We start from the raw sequence: 22,297 nt of genomic DNA on the forward strand, positions 1-22,297 counted from the left end.
TCAGCCAGCCAGCCTGCAGCATCCATGGTCCAAGGTGAGGAAGGGGATATGGCATCAGACGCTGGCCAGAGAAAGTGAAAGAGAAGGTCAATCAAATAAATGTAGAAAGATCAAGGAATTGTCTCCACCTTAAATGCAATATTAGCATTCAATTTGCGAGAACTGGAACATCAAAGCAGGGATATACTGCTGAGGTTTTGTACGGCACTGGTCAGACTGCGTTTGGAATTGAGGAATTTTGTATCCCGCATCCAAGGAAGGATATGCTGGCCCCGGACAAGGTCCAGAGGAGGTTCACCAGAATGATCCTGGGAATGAAAAGTTTAATGTATGAGGAGTGTTTGATGTCTCTGGGCCTGCACTCAAAGCAGATCAGAAGGTTCAGAGGGACCTCGATGAAACCTACTGAAAACTGAAGGCCTGGATATAAAGGACGTGAGGATGATGTTTCCATCATAGAACCTGAGGAGACAGCCTTAAAATAAAGGGGCATCCTTTTAGTCCCGAGAAGAGGAATTCCTTCAGTCAGGGCTGGTGAATCTGTCGAATTTGTTGCCATGGATGGCTATGGAGTCCAAATGCATTCAAAGGCAGAGTTTCACAGATTCTTGATTGACATGTAAGGCACAGGAGCAGGATTAGGCATTTGTCCCGTTGAATCTTCTCGGCCCAGATCTAGATCTTTTCTTCATGGCTGATCTAGTATCCCCCTAAACCCATTCTCCTGCCTTCTCCCCATAATCTTTCACACCCTTACTAGTCAAGAACCTATCTAACTCTGCTTTAAATATACCAAACAACCTGGCTTGCACAGCAGTCTGTGGCAATGAATTCCACAGATTCCCCATCTTCTTGGTAAGGGGGTTAAGGGTTACAGGAAGGCGGCAATAAAATGAGGTTGAGAAAAAAAATAGAAAAATCAACCACATTTGAATGGTAGAACAGAATGATGGGTCGAATAGCCCCAATTCTGCTGGCCGAATATCTTATGGTCATACATCGAATAAGATTTTGCGGTTTTAAACAAATGGCCGTTATTTTGTAGCCATCTCCCCTTGTTTATGACTCTCCAGCTAGTGGAAACATCTACTTTGCTATATCCCTTTACAGAGCACCATGAAGCTATGATCACAGAAACGAGAGTAATATATAGTGTTTTACAAGAGACAGGAAATCAGAGTAAACAACCAAACAAGGTATGGTAGCTCGGCAAAGCTTGGGAGGGAGCTGGGGATGGAAGCGAGGGGGGGCAAAGGGCTTTAGAGGAAAGAATCTGATGATAAGATCGGCTAGTGAGTCATGGAATAAAGGGAAGGAGGTGGGGAAGGGAACTGGAGGGAGGAATGGGACAGATGGATAATCTGCTCAGACAGAACCCTCCACTCCCTGCTGCTGGACGTGTGAATAGACACCCTGGCCAAGCCCAGCAGCAAACCAGGCAGGAGATGACCTGCCTCTGCCAAGTTGTGACTGGAACAGAAGCTCCATGGACTAATGAGCCAGTCGCCCTGCTGCTTGGCTAAAATTTCTTGGGGGGGGGTGTGCAGGGTGGGAATGAGAAGCTTCAGAGGGCTGGAGATGCCTTGTCCATTCCTATGGTCTTGGGATGTGATGACGACAGGGAAGGGGCAGCGGGAGAAACAAGGGGCCAGTTCACTGGGTTTCTCACTAGTTTCAACGGCCATCACGTCATCATCGTCGTCGTCATCATCGTCCAAGATCTCGATCACTTCCGACGGCTTGGTGGTGCTTTTCGGGTCCGCCTCCTCCTGGTCAGCCTCCTCGTACTTCAGCCCCAGATCACTGTACAGGTCCTTTACCATCGACTCGCACACTTCCACCGACCTGCATGAGGGCAGTGGGGGTAAAAACAGAACCGGCGTCAGCCCACGGCTCAGGTCACACACCTGGCCCCACCCAACCGCTGTCAGGGATGCCTCCAGAGTAGGGCAAGATCCACCCCCCTTCACCCACACCCTCCCTATAGCTTTCCCATCATACACAATCCGACTGTGGGGAGATGGTGGGGTGGGGAGGCCAGGCAGGTCCTAGTAAACTTGCTTTTGGGAGTTGGCCAAGTTATTTCATTTGGATCTTGAGAGCTAGTAGCAGAGGGCTCCACCTGAGCTAACTACCTGGCAGTCTTCCGGGGGTATGTCTGTGCTCAGATAACCCAGAGAAAGACCAGATAGTGCCCATGAGCACCTAGGAGGTGTTCTGGAACCAGCAGGCCCTGCAGGAGATAAATGGCATCCTGGCTTAGGCGTGGAATATTCTAATATTATTGTTGTTCCTTTTTGTGGTTAATTTTTTTTTGTTGTAGCAAAAAGTAAATTTGAGTTTCATTTTCTTGCAGCCATTTACAAGACGATAAACACGTACAGCAGAATCAATGAAAAACTACACACAAACAAGGACAAGAACAGCCAATGTGCAAAAGAAGAGGAGACAGAGAAAACTGAGAACATGGGTGTAGAATCCTTGTAAGGGACCAGTTTAGTGTTGGGGTGAGTGAAGTTACTTGTGCCAGTTTGAGAGTCTGATGGTTGAAGGGTGATAACTGTTCCTGAACCTGATGGTGTGGGTCCTGAAAGGTTCTTGTACTCCTGGGTTTTTTTTTTCCAATTTTTAAAAACGACTTTTGCTTTAAAAAAAACTCTACTGGGGATACATAAAGCTCTGCCCATCTTTGTCACTGACAGCTAACAGCTTTGTTGGACTGATTCCTAGGCAGGAGTTTAGCAGAACAAGAGGGGATCTAGAACACAGAACAGTAGAGCACGCATGTCTGTGCCAAAACAGAATACCGGTTTAAATCACACAGCTTCCTGTAGATGGTTCATTTCCCCATTCCCTGCCAGTTTGTGTCTGTCGAAATGTTTTTTAAACCCGCCCCCCCGCCATATCAGCTTCCACCACCGACCCTAGCAGCACATTCCAGTGTGAAAAAAAATTGTCCCACATATCTTCTTCAAACTTTCTAAGTTCAATTGGCTCTAAGTTCAATTGGCTCAGGAGTTTGGAAGAATGAGAGGAGACATTGCTAGAACACTGAACAGTATAGTACAGGAAAAGGCCCTTTGGCCCATGTATGTATTGAACATGATGCCAGTTTAAACTACAGAGCTGCCTGTACATTGTCTGTGTCCCTCCAATCCCTGCTAGGCTGTGTATCTATCAAGATACTTGTTAAGCATCACTACTGTGTCTGCCTGCAACACTTCTCCTGGCGGTTTGTTCCATATACACGCACAGCCCTGTATGTGAAACTCAAGCCACTCGGCAGATTGTAGGAGGCTTGAGGGGTGGCATTCTAGAGGATTGTAAAACCATGCGGGGCCCAGATAGGGTGGATGGCCACAGATTTTTTCAAGAGCACAGGCTTATGATGAGAGGGGAGACATGTGAAGGTCACACAGAGGGTGGTGGGTAAAAGGAATGCTACAACGTGCCAAAGAGGCATTGGATAGGTACTTGGATAGGAGAGTAGGGGGTAAGTGCAAAGCGGGCAAATGGGAATAGCATAGATGGGCATGGCGTTTGGAATGAATGAGATGCGCCAAAGCGCCCACCCACTGACTCTGTGACTAAGCATCAGGGAGGACGGGAAACGCGGGCGAGGGTGAATTACCGGGACGCATCCTCGAACAGTCCATCTACACGGGCCACCTCGGCTTCCTTCTTCTCCACCCAGCTCTCCAGCTCCCGGAGCGCAGCCTTGCGCTGCTTGAGAAAGTCCACCTTCTCCAGCTCCTTGTCGATCCACTCCCGGATCTCTTCCATCGAAATGCCCAGCTCCTCCACCGCAAGGTCCATGGTGTCCATGGACGCCATCAACAGCAGTTCCTCCTGCAAACACAAGCATGTAGTGCAGTGAGACTTGGGCTACCCTATGCTCTGCATGGTCCACACTGGAAACCCACAGTGGCATGTGCTGACAGGCCACCGTCCAGCACCCCAGAAACCCGTATTTGATCCCAACCCCTGCCACAGTCTGCGTATGGAGTTTGCATATTCCCCCCCCATGACAGCAAAGGTATCCTCTGTGCAATCATTCCACCCCTCACCTCAAAGACATGCATGTCAGTAGGTTAACTAAACTGAATTGGTTTATTATTGTCACAGGTACAGTGAAGCTCGTCTCTCATGCTATTCCTACAAATCATTACAATGAAGTCAAACAATGCAAAACAATAACAGATTGCAGAATAAACAATTACTTAGAAAGTGCAGTGCAGGCAGACAATAAGGTGCAAGATCATAACGAGGTAGGTCGTGAGGGCAAAGGTCCATAGGAAACCATTCAGTAGGCTGATAACAGTGGGATAGAAGCTGCCCTTGGGCCCAGTGGTACTTGCTTTCAGTATCTTCTGCCTGATAGGAAAGGGGAGAAGAGAGAGTGTCTGGGGTGGGAGGGGTCCTTGATTATCCTGGCTGCTTTACTGAGGCAGCTGGAAATGTAGGCAGAGTCCAAAGAGGGAAGACTGGTTTTCGTGATGTACTGAGCTGCGTCCACAACATCCTACAGCTCCTTGTGGTCACAGGCAGCGCAGCTGCTGTACCGAGCCATTATGCTTTTTGTGATGCATCAATAAAAAATTGGTGCAGGTCAACGGGGATATGCCAATGCCTCTACTTCCATCTGAGCAAGTAGAGGCATTGGTAAATTGGAATTGGCTTATCGCCATATGTACCAAGATGTCACGTTAACAGCTGTATAACGCGTTGGTGAGACAATATCTGAAATACGGAATGCAGCTCTGATCACCATATTATGAAATGCAAAGGAGGCTGGAGTCCCTTTCCCTCCACAGAGGCTGCCTGACCCGCTGAGTTCCTCCAGCATTTGTGTGTTGCAGCAGGGAACCAGCGGGGCAGGCAGGATTACAAAATGGCAGAGCACGGTCGAGGGGCTGAGTGGCCTACTACTATCCCAATTCAACATCTTTACGAGAATCACAACTGACTGCAGGCGCACCCTCCCCCAATGTGAACGGATCACCAGGAAAGGCTCTACTTTCTTAGAAGTTTACACAGATTCCACATGTCATCTAAAACTCTGATGATCAGTGTATGTACAGTGGAGAATGGTTGCATCGCGGCCTGGTTCGGAAACACCAATGCTCAAGAATGTAAAATGCTACCGAAGGTGGTATATAGAGCCCAGTCCATTACAGGCAAAGCCCTCCCCACCTTTGAGCACATCTACAAGGAACACTGCCACTAGAAAGCAGCACCCACCTTCAAGAAGCCCCACCATCCAGGCTCTCTTCTCACTACTACCATCGGGACGGAGATTTAGGTCCAACACTACAAGGTTTAGGTACAGTTATAACCCTAAAATCATCAGGAATCTGAACCAGCATGGATAGCTTCGTTCACCTCAACTCTGAACTAATTCAACAATCTACAGACTCACCTTTCAAGGACTCAACAACTCATGTTCTCAGCATTATTTATTGCTTTTTATTTGCACCAACTATCTTCTTTGCATACCAGTTGTTTCTCAGTCTTTGTTTACGTATAGTTTTTCATCTTCTCTGAGTATCATCACCTTGTCATGGTGGAGTTCCTGAGAGTGATATCACCCGATGCTTAGCTCCTGGAAGGGTCACCCATGGAGATATGGTGAGGGGGGACGTTCCAGATAAAGAGTGGTCCAACCAAAAGATCTCAGTGGTGGAGCTTGAAGATGATAACACACAGCACAACGGCAGTGAAGGTGAAGGAAGCCCGCAGCAGTGGAAAGTCCCCAGTCATCTTGGACTCCATGCCACCGGACTCTGACCCCAGTCTGTCACAGACTGGCTACCTACACATCAACGTCCGCACATTAAACAAAGTCATGCACAGGCGTTCTCGATTAAGGGAATTCACCTTGACACCTCGGATTAAGTCATGAGGCAATTATCAAGTGGTGAAGGGGCGGGATTGTGTTCTACGGCCACCTGAAGACCCACTAATGAATAGACAATCCCTAGGAGAACATCATACTCAACTCGAGTGATCGCACTACTACTATATTTTTCCATAAATTCTACTGTATTACTTTATTTTCCAGTAAAATTAATCTCAAGGTAACATATGGTGACATATACATACTTTGACAATAAGTTTACTTTGATCTTTGACCTTGCAGCTCCACAGGTACTGACTGCCCTCTGACCCCACACCTGGTTGAGCCACTACAAAGTCAGATTTTACTGAGAAGAGAGACAGGAAGGGGGAAAAAGAATAAGTAGTTTTTGGTCTGTAAAATCTTACTTGGCCACATATATCAACCAAGGCATTTTTAAGAGTTTGCACTCACTCACAGCTCTATCTGATTTGCACCCAGTGTTTTGGAAAAGGCTTTTTCATTGTGTGACTGGACCATTTCTAAAGCACAATAGCAGGACGAAAATTTTGTTGAAAGTTACAGGGACCTTCGGCTTGCTGTGTCAGTGCCAACCATCAGCCACCCACTTACACTGATCCCACACTAATCCTATTTTATATTATCCCCACATTCTCTTCAAATCTCACCCATATCCAAACTTTTACATACCCTGGGGACAATCCACAGAGCCAAATGAACCTTCTGACCTGCACGTCTTTGGGATGTGGTTGGAAACCAGAGTGATCCCACACATTCACATGGAAGTGCATAACAATCAGAATCTGCTTTATTACCACTGATATGCACTCAGTGGCCACTTTATTAGGTACACCTGTACCCCTGCTCATGAATGCAAATTATCTAATTAATCATGTGGCAGCAACTCAATGCATAAAAGTATGCAGATATGGTCAAGAGGTTCAGTTATTCAGACCGAACATCAGAATGGGGGAAAAAAAATGTGATCTAAGTGACTTTGACTGTGTTGAATGACTGTTGGTGCCAGACAGGGTAGTTTGAGTATCTCAGAAACTGCAGGTCTCCTGGGATTTTCACACAAAACAGTTTCTACAGTTTACAGAGAGTGGTGAAAAAAACAAAACAACATCCAGTGAACGGCAGTTCTGTGGGGGAAAATGGCTTCTCATTGAGAGAAGTCAGAGGAGAGTTACCAGACTGGTTCAAGCTGACAGGAAGGCGACATTAACTCAATAACCACACGTTACAACAGTGGTGTGCAGAAGTGCAACTCTGAACTTATGACACATCAAATCTTGAAGTGGATGGGAGAACACCACCAGGTTCCAATTCTGTACTTAATAAAGTGGCCACAGAATTGGCATCATGAAATGTGTTGTTTTATAAGACCATAAGACATAGGAACAGAATTTGGCCATCTGGCCCATCGAGTCTGCTCCACCATTCAATCATGGCTGATCCTTTCTTTTCTTATCTCCTCCTCAACCCCTACTAGAACTAGGGGACATTGCCTCAAGATTCAGGGGAGAAGATTTAGGACGGAGATGAGGAGAAACTGTTTTTCCCAGAGAGTGGTGAATCTGTGGAATTTTCTGCCCAGGGAAGCAGTTTAGGCTTCTTCACTAAGTATATTTAAGGTACAGTTAGATAGCTTTTACATAGTAAGGGAATTAAGGGTATTAAGGGTTATGGGGAAAAGGCAGGTAGATGGAGCTGAATTTACAGACAGATCAGCCATAATCTTACTGCATGGCGGGGCAGGCTCAATGGTCCAGATAGCCTACTCCTGCTCCTATTTTTTATGTTCTTATGTAACCCTAGTTCCCGGCCTTCTCCCAGTAACCTCTGACGTCATGTCCAATCAAGAACCAATCAATCTCTGCCCTAAATGCACCCAACGACCTGGCCTCCACAGCTGCATGTGACAACAAATTTCATAAATTCACCACCCTTTGGCTAAAGAAATTTCTCCGCATCTCTGTTTTGAAAGGGTGCCCCTCTATCCTGAGGCTCTGCCCTCTTGTCCTAGACTTTCCCGCCGTGGGAAACATCCTTTCCACATCTACTCAGTCTAGGCCTTTCAACATTCAAATGAATGAATTCAATGAGATCCCCCCCCCACATCCTTCTGAATTTCAGCGAGTACAGACCCAGAGCCATCAAACGTTCCTTGTATGATAACCATTTCATTCCTGGAATCATCCTTGTGAACCTCCTCTGAACCCTCTCCAATGCCAGCACATCTTTTCTAAGATGAGGGGCCCAAAACCGTTCACAATATTCAAGATGAGGCCTCACCAGTGCCTTATAAAGTCTCAGCATCACATCCTTACTCTTGTATTCTAGACCTCTTGAAATGAATGTTAACATGGCATTTGCCTTCCTCACAAACAATTCTACCTGCAAGTTAACCTTCAGGGTGTTCTGCACAAGGACTCCCAAGTCCCTCTGCATCTCAGATTCCTGGATTTTCTCCCAGTTTAGAAAATAGTCTGCACATTTACTTCTACTACCAAAGTGCATGACCATGCATTTTCCAACATTGTATTTCATTTGCCACTTTCTTACCCATTTTCCTAATCTGTCTAAGTCCTTCTGCATCCTACCTGTTTCCTCAACACTACCTGCTCCTCCACTAATCTTCATATAATCTGCAAACTTGGCAACAAAGCCACCTATTCCATCTAAATCATTTCTATACAGCATAAAAAGAAGTGGTCCCAACACCGAGCCCTGCAGAACACCACTAGTCACTGGCAGCCAACCAGAAAAGGATCCTTTTATTCCCACTCACTGCCTCCTACCAATCAGCCAATACTCTAACCATGTTAGTACCATGGGTACTGTGTGGTACCTTGTCAAAGGCCTTCTGAAAATCCAAATATGCATCCCCTTTATCTAACCTACTTGCAATCTCCTCAAGGAATTCCAACAGGTTTGTCAGGCAGGATTTTCCCCGAAGGAATCTATGCTGACTTTGTACTATCTTGTCCTACGTCATCAAGTATTCCATCACCTCATCCTTAACATTTGCCCAACCACTGAGGTCAGGCTAACTGGTCTATAATTTCCTTTCTGCTGCCTTCTTCCTTTCTTAAAGAGTGGAACATCATGCCAGAGTCCAATGATTTTTGAAAGATCATTTCCAATGCCTCCATAATCTCTAAATGCTACCTCTTTCATAACCCTAGGGTGCAGTTCCTCTGGTCTGGGTGACTTATGTACCTTTAGGTCTTTCAGCTTTTTGAGCACCTTCTCTCTTGTAACAGTAACCGCACCCACTTCTCTTCCTTCACACACTACGTCAGGCATACCGCTAGGGTCTTCCACAGTATTGTCCTCCATTATTATTTCTCCTGCTCCATTTTGTAGCGGTCCTATATCCACTCTTATTTTCTTTTATTTTTAACATACTTGAAAAAATTTTTTACTATCCTCTCTGATATTATTTGCCAGCTTGCTCTCATATTTCATCTTTTCCCTCCTAATGAACTTTTTAGTTGCTCTCTGTAGGTTTTTAAAAACTTCCCAATCCTCTACCTTCCCACTAGTTTTTGCTTTGTTGCATGCCATTTCTTTTGCTTTTACAATAGCTTTGAATTCCCTTGTCAGCCACGGTTGTACTATTTTACCATTTGAGTATTTCTTCATTTTTGGACTACGCATGTCCTGCACCTTCCTCATTTTTTCCCAGAAACGCTCACCATTGCAGCTCTGCCAGCAGCTCCTTCCAATTTACTTTTGCCAACTCCTCTCTCATACCACTGTAATTTCCCTTACTCCACTGAAATACTGCTACATCAGACTTTACTCTCTCCCTATCAAATTTCAAGCTGAACACAATCATCTTGTGATCACTGGTTCCTAAGGGTTCTTTTACCTTAAAGCTCCCTAATTGCCTCCGGTTCATTACATAACACCCCAATCCAGTATAGCTGATCCCCAAGAAGGCTCAACGACGAACTGCCCTAAAAAGCTATCTCTTAGGCATTCAACAAACTCACTCTCGAGATCTATTACCAACCTGATTTCCCAATCGACCTGCATGTTTAAATCTCCCATGACTACTATAACATTGCCCCTTTGACTTACCTTTTTTATTTCCTGTTGTAACCTGTGGTCCACCTCCCAGCCACTGTTGGGAGGCCTGTACATAACTGCCATCTATGTCCTTTAACCATTGCAGTTTCTTAACTCAACCCACAAGGATTCAACATCTTTCGATCCCATGTCACACCTTTCTACTGATTTAATACCATTCTTTACCAGTAGAGCCACGCCACCCCCTCTGCCTACCTTCCTATCCCTCCAATACGTGTAATCTTGGACATTCAGCTCCTAACTACAACCATCCTTCATCCACGATTCAGTGATGGCCACAACATCATATCTGGCAAACTGTAATATTGCAAAAAGATCATCCACCTTATTTCTTATACTACGTGCGTTTAGATACAACACCTTCAGTACCATATTTACTATCCTTCCTGACTGCATCCCTGAGGATTTGATACTCAGTCTGTTGGCTGCAACTAAGTCCCATCACCTGCCTGCCCTTCCTGACAGTCTGACTTATCCAAGAACCTGAAGCCCTGCCCCCTGCACCAGCTTCTCAGCCACGCCTTTATCTGCCAAATCAACCTGTTTCTACCCTCACTGGCATGTGGCACAGGCAGCAATCCAGTAATTACTATCTGGGAGGCCCTGCTTCTCAGCTTTCTATCTAGCTCTCTAAATTCTCTTTACAGCATCTCATTGCTTTTCCTTCCTAGGTCATTGGTACCAATATGTAGAAATGTATTGCAGTAGTGCAATACATAAAATTCACTGAAGTTACAAAGGAACATTCAAAAGAGGAATAGTGAGGTAAGGTTCATGGACTCATTAAGAGGAAGGAGTTTTGGAAGGACATTACATACATGCACATATGCTCACAATGTCTAGCATACACTGTACTATCAGAGGAGGTAGTGTAGGGAGATACTATCACCACACTTAAGATACATTTAGACCGGCACTTACGTACAGATCCAGATTTATCTATCACATGTACATCAAAAGATAGTGAGATGTGTTATTTGCATTAACAATCAATACACCCAGAGATATGCTGAGGACAGTCTGCAAGTGTTGCCACAGATTCCAGCATCAACTAGCATACCCACGATGCTCACTGGAACAACACAAAACAGAACATACCAAGCAATAACAGCAAAACAAGCTCCAGTCCTTCTTCTCTCTCACCCACCTATGTAGATATACAGTCTTCTAACCCCAGGACGAGCCATTTCTAGGGCCTCCAGTGGACTCATGGATTAGTAGACACATGTACAAGACGTAGAACAACTTGGAACGAGTACAGACAAAGAGGACGAGTACAAAAAGGTCAACATGGGTCAAGGAGTTTGTCACTGTGCTGAACATCTCTACTACTCTGGAACATGCAAACTCCACACGGACAGCATGGGAGGTCAGGCGAGAGCCCAAGTCACTGTGCTTGTGAGGAAACAGCTCCACCGACCATGCCATCCTAAACAGCAGGTCATCAAAAAGAACAGGCACACTCTGAGGAATGTTCTCCATTGTGACAAAGTCTCATACTGGGTAGATTATACATCAGTTAAAAAAAAAATCAGCAACTTTAAATCTTTGTTTTAAATTAAAGGCATAAAAGATGGGAATGAGAATAAATGGAAAATATAAAGAGAGAGAGCTGGAAATACTCAGCAGGTCAAGCTGCATCAGTGATAAGAGAAACAAAATTTAATGCTCCAGGGCGAAGATTATTTCCTGTCCAAATAAAGTGACCACTGAGTGTATGTCTGTGGTCTTCTGCTGTTGTATCCTATCCATTTCAAGGTTTGACATGTTCTGGGTTCAGAGATGCTCTTCTGCACACCACTGTTGTAACATGTGGTTATTTGAGTTACTGTCACCTTCCTTTAAACTTGAACCAGTCTGGCCGTTCTCCTTTGACCTCTCTCATTAACAAGGTGATTCATCCACAGAACTACCACCACTTGACTTTTTTCTGTTTTTCATACTATTCTCTCTAAATTCTAATGTATGTTGCACATGAAGATCCTAGGAGATCAGCAGTTTCTGAGATACTCAAATCACCCCATCTGGCACCAATAATCAATGGTCAAATTCGTTTAGATCTCATTTCTTCCCCATTCTAATGTTTGGTCTGAACCTCCTGACCTTTCATACATTGAGTTGCTGCCATGTGATTGGCTGATTAGATATCTGCATTAACAAGCATACCTAATAAAGTAGCCACTGAGTGTATTTTCAATAAGTATAGGTTTTGCAGCTAAACTGTACATTTACTGATAATTTCAACAATTCACTAATAGGAACATTTGAGATTTGAGAAGCGTTTTGGTGCCAAATTTAAACAGCGTTGCTTCTGAACCCCACACTTTGAACAAGAGCTCAAGGGAGACACAAGAGACTGCAGGGGCTGGGATCTGCTGGAGGGGCCCGGCGGGTTGAACAGCATCTGTGGGGGAAAGGAAGGAAGTTGGGGTTGACGCTGCTGAACCTGCTGAAGCTCATCCAGCAGGGTTGTGCATTGCTTGAGAAGGAGAGCTGGGGTAAAATCAGCTCCACAGTGGCTGGCAGTTGGAATTAAACCTGAACTGGAGTGTCTATTGGCGTGAAATGGAGCTATGACTCACTGAATGGGGCCTACTTGAAATAATAAACAACCTACTCAACAAACTTAGTCTTTTACATTATAGGAAGTGCTGGGTCTGGATAGTTGGGCCTGATGGCTTCATAGAACAAAGTACAGTACAGCTCAGGAACAAGACCATGATGCCAAATGAAACTAATCCCTTCCTCCTGCACATGATCCATATCCCTGCATTCCTGTAATATTCATGTACTCTTGAAAGCCACCATCATATCTGCTTCCACTACCACCCACAGCAGAGAATACCAAGCACCTACCACTGTGTTAAAAACTTGAGGGGAACATTTTTTAAAGGAACCTGTCTTTCCACACAGAGGATGGTGGGCATATGGAACGAGTTGCCAGATGAATTGGTAGTGTGGATACAATTATAGCACATAAAAGCCACTTGGATGGGTACATGGATAGGAAAGATAGGAGAACTTGGGCCAAACACAGGCAAAAGGGACTAGCTCAGGAAGGTATTATGGTCAGTATGGACGAGTTGGGCTGAAGGGCCTGTTTCCACACTGTATATCCCCGCATCTACCTTTATCACCTTTAAGCATCTTGCCTCACACCTTAAAGCTATACCTTCTATATGACTGTCGCCAAATATTTGAGATCTCTGTCCTACGAGAAAGTCCAGCTACCAACACCTCCTAATTTTATAAACTTCTATCAGGTCTCCCCTCAGCTTCTACCGCTCCAAAGAAAACAACCCAATTTTGTCCAACCTCTCCTTACAGCTTATACCATCTAATCCAGCCAGCATCCTGGTCAGCAACCTCTTCTGCACCCTCTCTGTAATGGAATGACCAGAATTGCACACCATACTCCAAAGGTGATCTAACCAAAGTTTTTACAGTTGCAACATGGATATAAGACTTTAGTTAGCCTTCCCCAAATCAGACAGTGTGGGGAATCTCACAAGATGACACGAAATATTACTACGTCGTCACAGCGTTAGACAGCTTTACGGCGACCAGGGTGATGAGCATCCTACAGCAATCACCCCCCCCACCCCCACCGGAGGCTGGTGGATTCAAGACTCTTAAGCAACTCCTTCAACAGAGCATCGCACTTTTCATGTCTGACCACACCCGTCAGCTCCTTTCACTGACCAGCTTAGGCGACTCCAAGCCGTCCGAGTCGAAGGACCACATGTTGTTCCTCCATGTTGTCCATGGCGGACAGACATCAGCCGTATTTCAACTTCAGAGAGCTTCCTGCAACAACTACCAGGCAAGGTGCAGTCGGCTCCGGCTCAAAGAGCTCTAGACCCTGGTGGGAGAGGCTGACAAGGTGTTTTCCCTCACCAAGAGGTCTTGTGTGACCATACAGCTGGACGACTTTGCTGCCTCACCGCCACCTGAACACGAGACAATCGCCACGGCTCGATGACGGTCTCCTCCCCTGTGTTTCTACCACTCAAGCTTTGGGCCGAGAGCCAAGAAGTGTCGCCCACCCCGCGGGTTCAAGGAGTGGGGAAACAGAAGGTCCAGTGCCCGTTAGCTGCTATGGGCGTTGGCAGGTCAGGCAGTTTGTTGTGTTACGGACTCCATTTCCTCAGTGCCACTGGTGCTCAGGTGAGCGTCCTGCCCACGTCTAGATTAGACATACGGACTGGGAAATATAGACCGTCTCTCAAGGCCACAAACAGCAGCGCCATCCGCTCTTTTGGTAAGCATGAGATGGCGCTATGCTTGGGTGGGCAGAAGTGCCGCTGGAATGTTGTGCTGGTGGCAGTGTCTACACCCCTGCTGGGGGCCGACTTCCTCTGTGCCAACACCCTTCTCATTGATGTCCAGAACTGGTGCCTCGTCAATGCAAAGACCTTCTACTCCTGTTCCGGCACACTCAGCACCACCTGCACTTCAGAGCTGTCCAGCACCCTTTCTACCTCCAACAACTTCCTCCGCCACCCCGCTGACTTCCCAGACCTGACCGAGCCCACCTTCTCCTCCTCCACTGCTAAACACAGGGTGGAGCAACACATCCTCAAATCATGCCCACGCCGGACGCCTCAACCCAGAGAAGCTAGCCGTCACCAAGGCAGAGTCTGACGCCATGGAGCACCTGGGCATTGTCAGGCAGTCCAGCAGTCCATGGGATTCCCCTCTCCGTATTGCGCAGAAACCAGGGGGCAGATGGTGTCCATGTAGCAACTACTGTCACCTCCGCGACACCACGACCTCTGACCGATACCCGATCCCACACATCCAGGATTTCTTTGCCCACTTGGCAGGCAAACTTTATTTTCTCAAAGGTGGACCTCGTTCACGGTTATCACCAGGTCCCTGTCCACCCCAGTGACATTCCTAAAACCACTGATATCACACAGTTTGGTTTGTTTGAGTGCCATTCGGGCTGAAGAACGTGGCCAGACCTTTCAGCACCTGACAGTGTTCTCAGTGATTTGTCATTCCTGTTTGCTTACCTAGATGACAATTTGGTAGCCGGCTCTTCTGGGAACAAACATCCCTTACAATTGAGAACCCTTTTCGAACGCCTTAGTCAGCCTGACCTTATCGTCAACCTAGCGAAGTGTCAGTTGAGACTGTCCGTAGTGGACTTCCTCAGACACTGCGTCAATGCAGCTGGGGCAGTTCCCCCTGCCAGCTAAAGTGGAGGCCCTTCCCTCAGCCAGTCACTATTAAGGCCCTGCAGGAGATTTGGGGCATGGTGAACTTTTATCATAATTTTGTCCCCAAAGTGGCTCAGCTCATGTGAGGCCCTTATGGGCAAAGAGGCCGACCATGTTGTGGACTGGACAGAGGAAAGGTCCAAGGCACCGTCTAATGTAACACTGCTGGTACAGCCCCTCCCAGACGCGCTGATTGCTCTCAGCACGGATGTGGCAGATTGTGCGGCCGGTGCAGTGCATGAGCAGTTGGTCAACAGCGTTTGGTAGCCTCTGGCCTTTTTTAGCGCTCAGCTTCGCTCCTGCGAGTGCAGATACAGCACGTTCCTGCTCGGCCTGTACTTGGCAGTGCAGCATTTTCGTTTTCTCCTAGAGGGACGTCCATTTACGGATTTTATGGATCATAAGCCCCTAACATTTGCCATGGCTAAGGTCTCTGAACCTTGGTCTGCTCGACAGCAGTGCCAGCTTTCTTTTATTTCAGAGATCACCACGGACATCCAGCATGTTGTGGGGAAGCATAACCTCCTTCACTGGTGCTGTCCATGTGGGTGTCCGATGGCGTGCAGGCGCTGCGTTCGGCAGACAGAGGGTTGAAATTGGTGGACATCGCTGTCAGTGACAGCGACACTTCACTACTGTGTGATCTGTCAATGGGCGACCCAGGCCGGTCGTGCCAGTCGTGCCAGTCGTTTTCAATGCAGTCCATGGGCTTTCTCACCCAGGCCAGAGGGCATCGCAGAAGCTGGTGACAGAAAAGCTGGTACGGCGTGGGCTTAAGAACGACGTCAGGGACTGGGCTAGTGCTCGTTTGGTGTATCAACAAGCGAAGGTGCATCGACGCACCAAGGCTCCTTTGGCTCCTTTTGCGGTCCCTGAGCAGCGTTTCGACGATGTGAATGTGGGGTTTCGTTGCCCCGTTGCCCCCATCCCACAGGTTTACTCACCTCTGCACCATTGCTGATAGGACGAAAGTTGGCCAGAGGTGTCATCCATTTCAGCTGTGGTGGTGGCGCGAGCGCTCATTGGCTCGTAGATCGCTCGGTTCAGCGTCCTGTCGGATATTTCTTCAGACAGAGGGACACAGTTTATTTCCGAGCTTTGGTGTGCACTTGCCCATGATCTAGGGGTCAAACTGCACTAAACTACGGCTTATCACCCTCAAGCCAACGGTCTGTGCAAGCGGTCCCATCGTTCAATGAAAGCCGCTCTCCGTGCATCCCTCAGTGACGGTTGCTGGGTGGACAGACTGCCGTCAGTCATGTTGGGTCTGAGGACAGCCCCTAAGGCAGACCTTCAGTCCCCTTCTGCACAGCTTGTTTTCGGGCAACCCTGCGGGTGCCGGGAGAGTTTCTCCCAACATCCGCAGCAGGGGTTGGCTTTTATGGGCAGCGCCAAGAAGTTTGCTCCGGTACCCACGATGCACCTGTTGCCGGGTCTGTGGGAGGAGAAATATGTGTTTGTGCATCATGATGGACATCGGGGTCCTCTGACGACCCGTTCCTCGTGTTGGAAGCTGGGGATAAGTTTTTTTTTTACGCTGGACTTCGGAGGTATCCCGGACAGGTTTCTGTGGATCGTCTCAATCCTGCCCATTTGGACCTGGACTCTCCAGTGGGAGTGGCACAATCTCTGCGGAGGAACTGATTTTCCCAAACTACCTGCATATCGAAATCCCCAGTGACTATCATAACATTGCCTTCTTGACATACCTTTTCTATCTCCCATTGTACTTTGTAAACCACATCTTTGCTACTGTTTAGATGTCTGTATATCACTCCCATTAAGGTCTTTTCACCTTTGCAGTTTCTTAGCTCAAACAAAAACTACTCTACACCTTCCAATCCTATGCCATTTGTTTCTAATGATTTGATTTCTTTTTTTTACCAACAGTCACCCCACCCCCTCTGCCTGTCCTTTTGATACAATGTGTATCCTTCCACGTTAAGCCCCCGGCTATAATCTTCATTCAGCCATAACTCAATGATGCCTACAACATCATACATGCCAATCTGTAACTGTGCTACAAGTTCATCTACCTTATTTCATATACTGTGTGCATTCAAATATAATAGCTTCAGTCTTATATTCATCACCCTTTTCCACTTTGTCTCCCCTTTTACACTGCTGCTCGTGCCGTTGACTGCAATTTTGCCCTGTCAGCAGTCTCACAACACACTGTAGCCGGACACCATTCAATAGTCTCATGCCAGCGGGACAGAAGCTGTCCATGACCCTGGTGGAATGTGCTTTCAGGTTTTTGTATCTTCCGCCTGATGGGAGAAAAGAGAATATCTGGGGTGGGGAGGGGGACTTTGACTTTGCTGGCTGCTTTACTAAGGCAGCGAGAAATGTAGAAAAGAATTTATGGAGCAGAAGCTGGTTTCTGTGATGTGCTGAGCTGTGCCCACAACTCTCTGCAGTTTCTTGTAGCCACGGGCAGAGCAGTTGCTAACCCAGACAGAATGATTTCTATGGTGCATTGATAAAATTGGTAAGAGTTAAGATTAGATTAAATTAGATTAGATTCAACTTTATTGTCAATGTGCTGAGTACAGATACAAAGCCAATGAAATGCATTTAGCATCTGACCAGAAATGCAAAGAATAGTGTTATTTACAAAATAACTGTGAATAAAAAGTAAGTGCTACAGCACATAAATATAGAAGTACTGAGACAGTACAATATGGATGCAATACTGCTTAGCGCTGTGATGTGAGGTTCAGCAGGGTCACAGCCTCAGGGAAGAAGCTCTTCCTGTGCCTGCTGGCGCGGGAGCAGAGGCTCCTGTAGCGCCTACCGGATGGGAGGAGAGTAAAAAGTCCATGGTTAGGGTGAGATGCATCCTTGATAATGCTTTTCACCCTGCCCAGGCAGTGTTTATGGTAGATATTCTCAATGGTAGGCAATTGGGTGCCGATAATCCGCTGGGCAGTTTTCACCACACACTGGAGTGCTTTGTGGTCTGATACGGGACAATTGCCATACCACACTGAGGTACAGTTGGTGAGTATGCTCTCAATGGTACAGCGGTAAAAGTTCGTCAGTATCCTGGGACAGAGGTGAGCTTTCTTCATGCTCCACAGGAAATAGAGGCGCTGTTGCACCTTTTTGATCAGGATGGAGGAGTTCAGGGACCAGGTGAGATCCTCGGAAATGTGCATACCAAGGAATTTGAAGCTTGATACATGCTCCACTACAGCTCCGTTGATGTAGACGGGGACGTGAGTGTGGCTCCTAGCATGCCTGAAGTCCACAATGATCTCCTTGGTCTTCTGGGTGTTAAGGGCCAGGTTGTTGTCGGCACACCATGCGGCCAGGTGCTGGACCTCATCCTTGTAGGCCGTCTCGTCATCCCCTCTGATCAGGCCGACCACCGTGGTGTCGTCTGCGAACTTGATTATGGAGTTAGAACCATGGACAGGAACGCAGTCATAGGTGAAAAGGGAGTACAGAAGAGGGCTCAGCACACAGCCTTGAGGCACGATGGTGTTCAGGGTGAGAGTGGAGGAGGAGAGATTGTCTAACTTAACTGATTGGGGTCTGTTAGTCAGAAAGTCCAAGGTCCAATTGCAGAGGGATGAGCTGATACCGAGCTGGTGAAGTTTGGCGATCAGCTTGGAGGGGATCACAGTATTGAATGCCGAACTAAAGTCAATGAACAGCATTCTGACGTAAGAGTCGAGGCTGTCCAGGTGGGTCAGGGCAGAGTGAAGTGCCGTGGAGATGGCGTCCTCTGTTGACCTGCTGGCACGATAGGCAAATTGATGGGGATCCAGGGTAGTGGGCAGACAGGATTTCAGATGCGATAGAACTAGTTGACAGAGAAACGCCAAATCTTTTTAGTCTCCTAAGGAAGTCAAGAGCATGGTAGGCTTTCTTGGCTGTGACATCAACATGTTGGGCCAAAACAGGATATCGGTGAAGTTCGTACCCAGGGATTTGAAGCTCTCAGCCTCAGTATCATTGACGTAGACAAGAGCACGTGCACCAAACCCCTTCTGAAGTTGATGACCAGCTCCTCTGTTTTGCTGACATTGTTGTGATCACACCATGCCACTAAGCTCGCTATCACGCTCCTGTACTCCATCTCACCGTTATTTTATGAGTGGCACAGTAGTGCAGAGGTTCGGACAGCGCCAGAGATTGGGGTTCAATTCCCACCTCTGTCTGTAAGCAGTTCGTACGTTCTCCCCATGACCGCATGGATTTCCTACAGGTGCTTGGCTTTCCTCCCACATTTCAAAGGTGTATGGTTAGGGTTAATAAGTTGTGGGTGTGCTATGCTGTACTTGTAGGCTGCCCCTCCAGCATGGATTCAGACTATGACGGTTGTTGGCGTAAATAGCACATTTCGCTGTATGTTTTGATGCACATGTGACAAATAAGGCTAATCCTTATCTGCAAACTTGTTGGTGGAGTTAGAGCAGAATTTGGCCACGCAGTCATGAGTATACAGGGAGTAGAATCGGGGGCTGAGGACACAACCTGTTGAGTGCCAGTGTTCAGAATAATTGTGGCTGAGGTGCTGCTGCCTGTTCTTATCGATTGCAGTCCGTAATAAACCAATTTACCAGGGAGAGAGCCTACACTATATGGACAGGATGGACAACTTGGGTTGCTTTCTCTGGAGTGCTGGAGGCTGGGGGGGAACAGAGGTTTATATGATTATGAGAGGCATAGATAGAATAATCAGCCAGTATCTTTGCACAAACAAGAGAAAGTCTGAAGATGCTGGAAATCCGAGCAACACACACGAAACGTCAACTGTACTTTTTTTGCATACATGCTGCCTGGCCTGCTGAGCTCCTCCAGCATTTTGTGCGTGTGTGTGTTAGCCAGTATTTTTCTTCCCCAGGGTCGAAATGTCTAATACTGGAAGGCATGCATTTAAGATGAGGTCAAATTCAATGGAGATGTGTGGGTGAGTTTTTTTTAATTACAGAAAGTAGTAGGTGCCGGGGCCGGTGACGGAGGCAAATACAATAGAGGTATTTTGAACGCAGCAGGCCAGGCAGCATCTCTAGGAAGAGCAACACACATCAAAGTTGTTGGTGAACGCAGCAGGCCAGGCAGCATCTGTAGGAAGAGGTGCAGTCAACGTTTCAGGCCGAGACCCTTCGTCAGGACTAACTGAAGGAAGAGCAAGTAAGAGATTTGAAAGTGGGAGGGGGAGGGGGAGATCCGAAATGATAGGAGAAGACAGGAGGGGGAGGAATGGAGCCAAGAGCTGGACAGGTGATTGGGAAAAGGGATATGAGAGGATCATGGGACAGGAGGCCCAGGGAGAAGGAAGGGGGGGTGGGAACTCAGGACTCAGGGCCTGAAACGTAGATTGCACCTCTTCCTATAGATGCTGCCTGGCCTGCTGCGTTCACCAGCAACTGTGATGTGTGTTGCTTGAATTTCCAGCATCTGCAGAATTCCTGTTTGCGTTTAAAATCTCTAGGAAGAGGTACAGTCGGCGCTTTGGGCCAAGATCCTTCGTCCTGACAAAGGGGCTCGGCCCGAAGCGTCAGCTGTACCTCTTCCTAGAGATGCTGCCTGGCCTGCTGCGTTCACCAGCAACTTTTATGTGTGTTGCTTGAAATTCCAGCATCTGCAGAATTCCTCGTGTAGAGGTATTATGTCTTTTTACAGAGTGGTGAGTGCCTTAAATGTGCTGCCAGGGGTGGTTGTGGAAGCAAATATGGCTGCTGTGCTTAGATCGAGACATAAATGTACAGCGAACGAAGGGATCCAAATATTGTGGAAGCGGAAAGGATTGGTTTGTACAGACATTTAATTACTAGGTAAATTAGTTTGGCAAAATATCATGAACCAGAGGACCTTCCTGCTATTTGTAGATATGATGTTGCAGCGGTGCGTACCCTGCTGCAGCAACACGGCGCTGCAACCGTGCAGCGTGCACCCAGCGGCGGGAACGATGTGCTACATTGTTGTGGCACATGTCCTGCAGCAGCAATAAAAAACACTACAGCAGAGAATTAATACAGCTTGCTGCAGCAGCAACCCAGCACAATAGCAGTTACAAAAGTGCGGCTCATATCTTGCAGCAACAATCTAAGATTAAAACATTACGGCACGACTTTTACAGCAGCAAAAAAATTACCCCAGCCCGCAGACCTACCAGCCGTGTCTACATAAACTACGATTCCCATAACTCCCCTAGTACAGCGCCGGCTAACAACAGACTACAGCTCCCAAAGTGCAACGCGGCAGTGGCGATGTTGTGGGAATTTTGAAACGCGCGGTTCGGCAACGCGTAAACCGGACCGTCCCGCCGATTATATATGGAGTGAAAAAATAAGAGAACGGCGATGTGTTCCTCTCATCGGCTTCTCCATGTTGGCGAAAGCTACTCACCTCGTCACTCGAGCCAGGCTCCAGCGGCCGCCGATCGCAAGGCCCCGGCGATGTATTCGCGCGCTTGCTATTGTCTACCGCGTCCCTCGGTTATGGGCTGGGGTAGAGGACGTGGCCCGACTTCTTTTCACGGTGAGAACAGGGACCATTTTACTTTTCTTTTATGTTATTAAAAAACACTTCTTTTCCCCTCCCCCCGGCGGTGAATCCAGCGGTTTCTACCTCAGAGCCCGCCGCGCCGGTCGCCTCTAAACGTCTGGCCCAATCACACGGAGGAATTTCTGAGTGATGTCTCAGCCAGCCAATCAATTCATCCAACTCTACTGATTGATGTTGCGTTCCACCATTGGGCTGCTTCCTCTCCTCTCAACGACAATGCGCCGCGTTGTTAAAAGAAGGTTCTCGCCAGTTTTGATGACCGGCGTGTGGCCTAGCCAATCATCTCCTACTATCTTAAACCCCTCCTCCGGTTGGTTGTTTTTTAGCGCCTGCTCTGCTGATGGACAGCGAGGACGACTAATAGGGTGTGGAGCTTGTTGTACCGCCTCAGTTTTGATTGGTGGCCGACTGCGCCTATTGACTTTCCTCACAGAGCGCCCTTTAATCACATGGCAGAAATTCAATACTCGTTTTCTGGTGGATGGCCGTCATTGCAGAGTCCAGCTCTAAGGGCAGTAATTCTGGATGGAAGCAGATCATGGAAATGGACGCAATTCAGTCTGGTCAGCCCATCAAGTTATGGATGTTTGGG

General features: G+C 47.3%; 1 protein-coding gene across 1 annotated transcript in view; it reads right to left on the minus strand.

Moving 5' to 3' along the window:
- The window catches only part of setdb1b (SET domain bifurcated histone lysine methyltransferase 1b), a 91,274-nt gene extending 69,250 nt beyond the window's left edge, over window positions 1–22,024 (minus strand). The window contains exons 1-3 of the mRNA XM_063041926.1: window positions 21,547–22,024; window positions 3,632–3,849; window positions 1,670–1,845 (exon numbers count right to left, since the gene is read on the minus strand). Of these exons, the coding sequence (XP_062897996.1) occupies window positions 1,670–1,845; window positions 3,632–3,834 (379 nt within the window). The 5' untranslated portion in view covers window positions 3,835–3,849; window positions 21,547–22,024. The remainder of the gene's footprint in view (window positions 1–1,669; window positions 1,846–3,631; window positions 3,850–21,546) is intronic.
- Window positions 22,025–22,297: the final 273 nt, after the last annotated feature.

Source organism: Mobula hypostoma, chromosome 2 (genome assembly GCF_963921235.1).
Source record: "Mobula hypostoma chromosome 2, sMobHyp1.1, whole genome shotgun sequence".
In the NCBI taxonomy this organism is placed as follows: Eukaryota; Metazoa; Chordata; class Chondrichthyes; order Myliobatiformes; family Myliobatidae; genus Mobula; species Mobula hypostoma.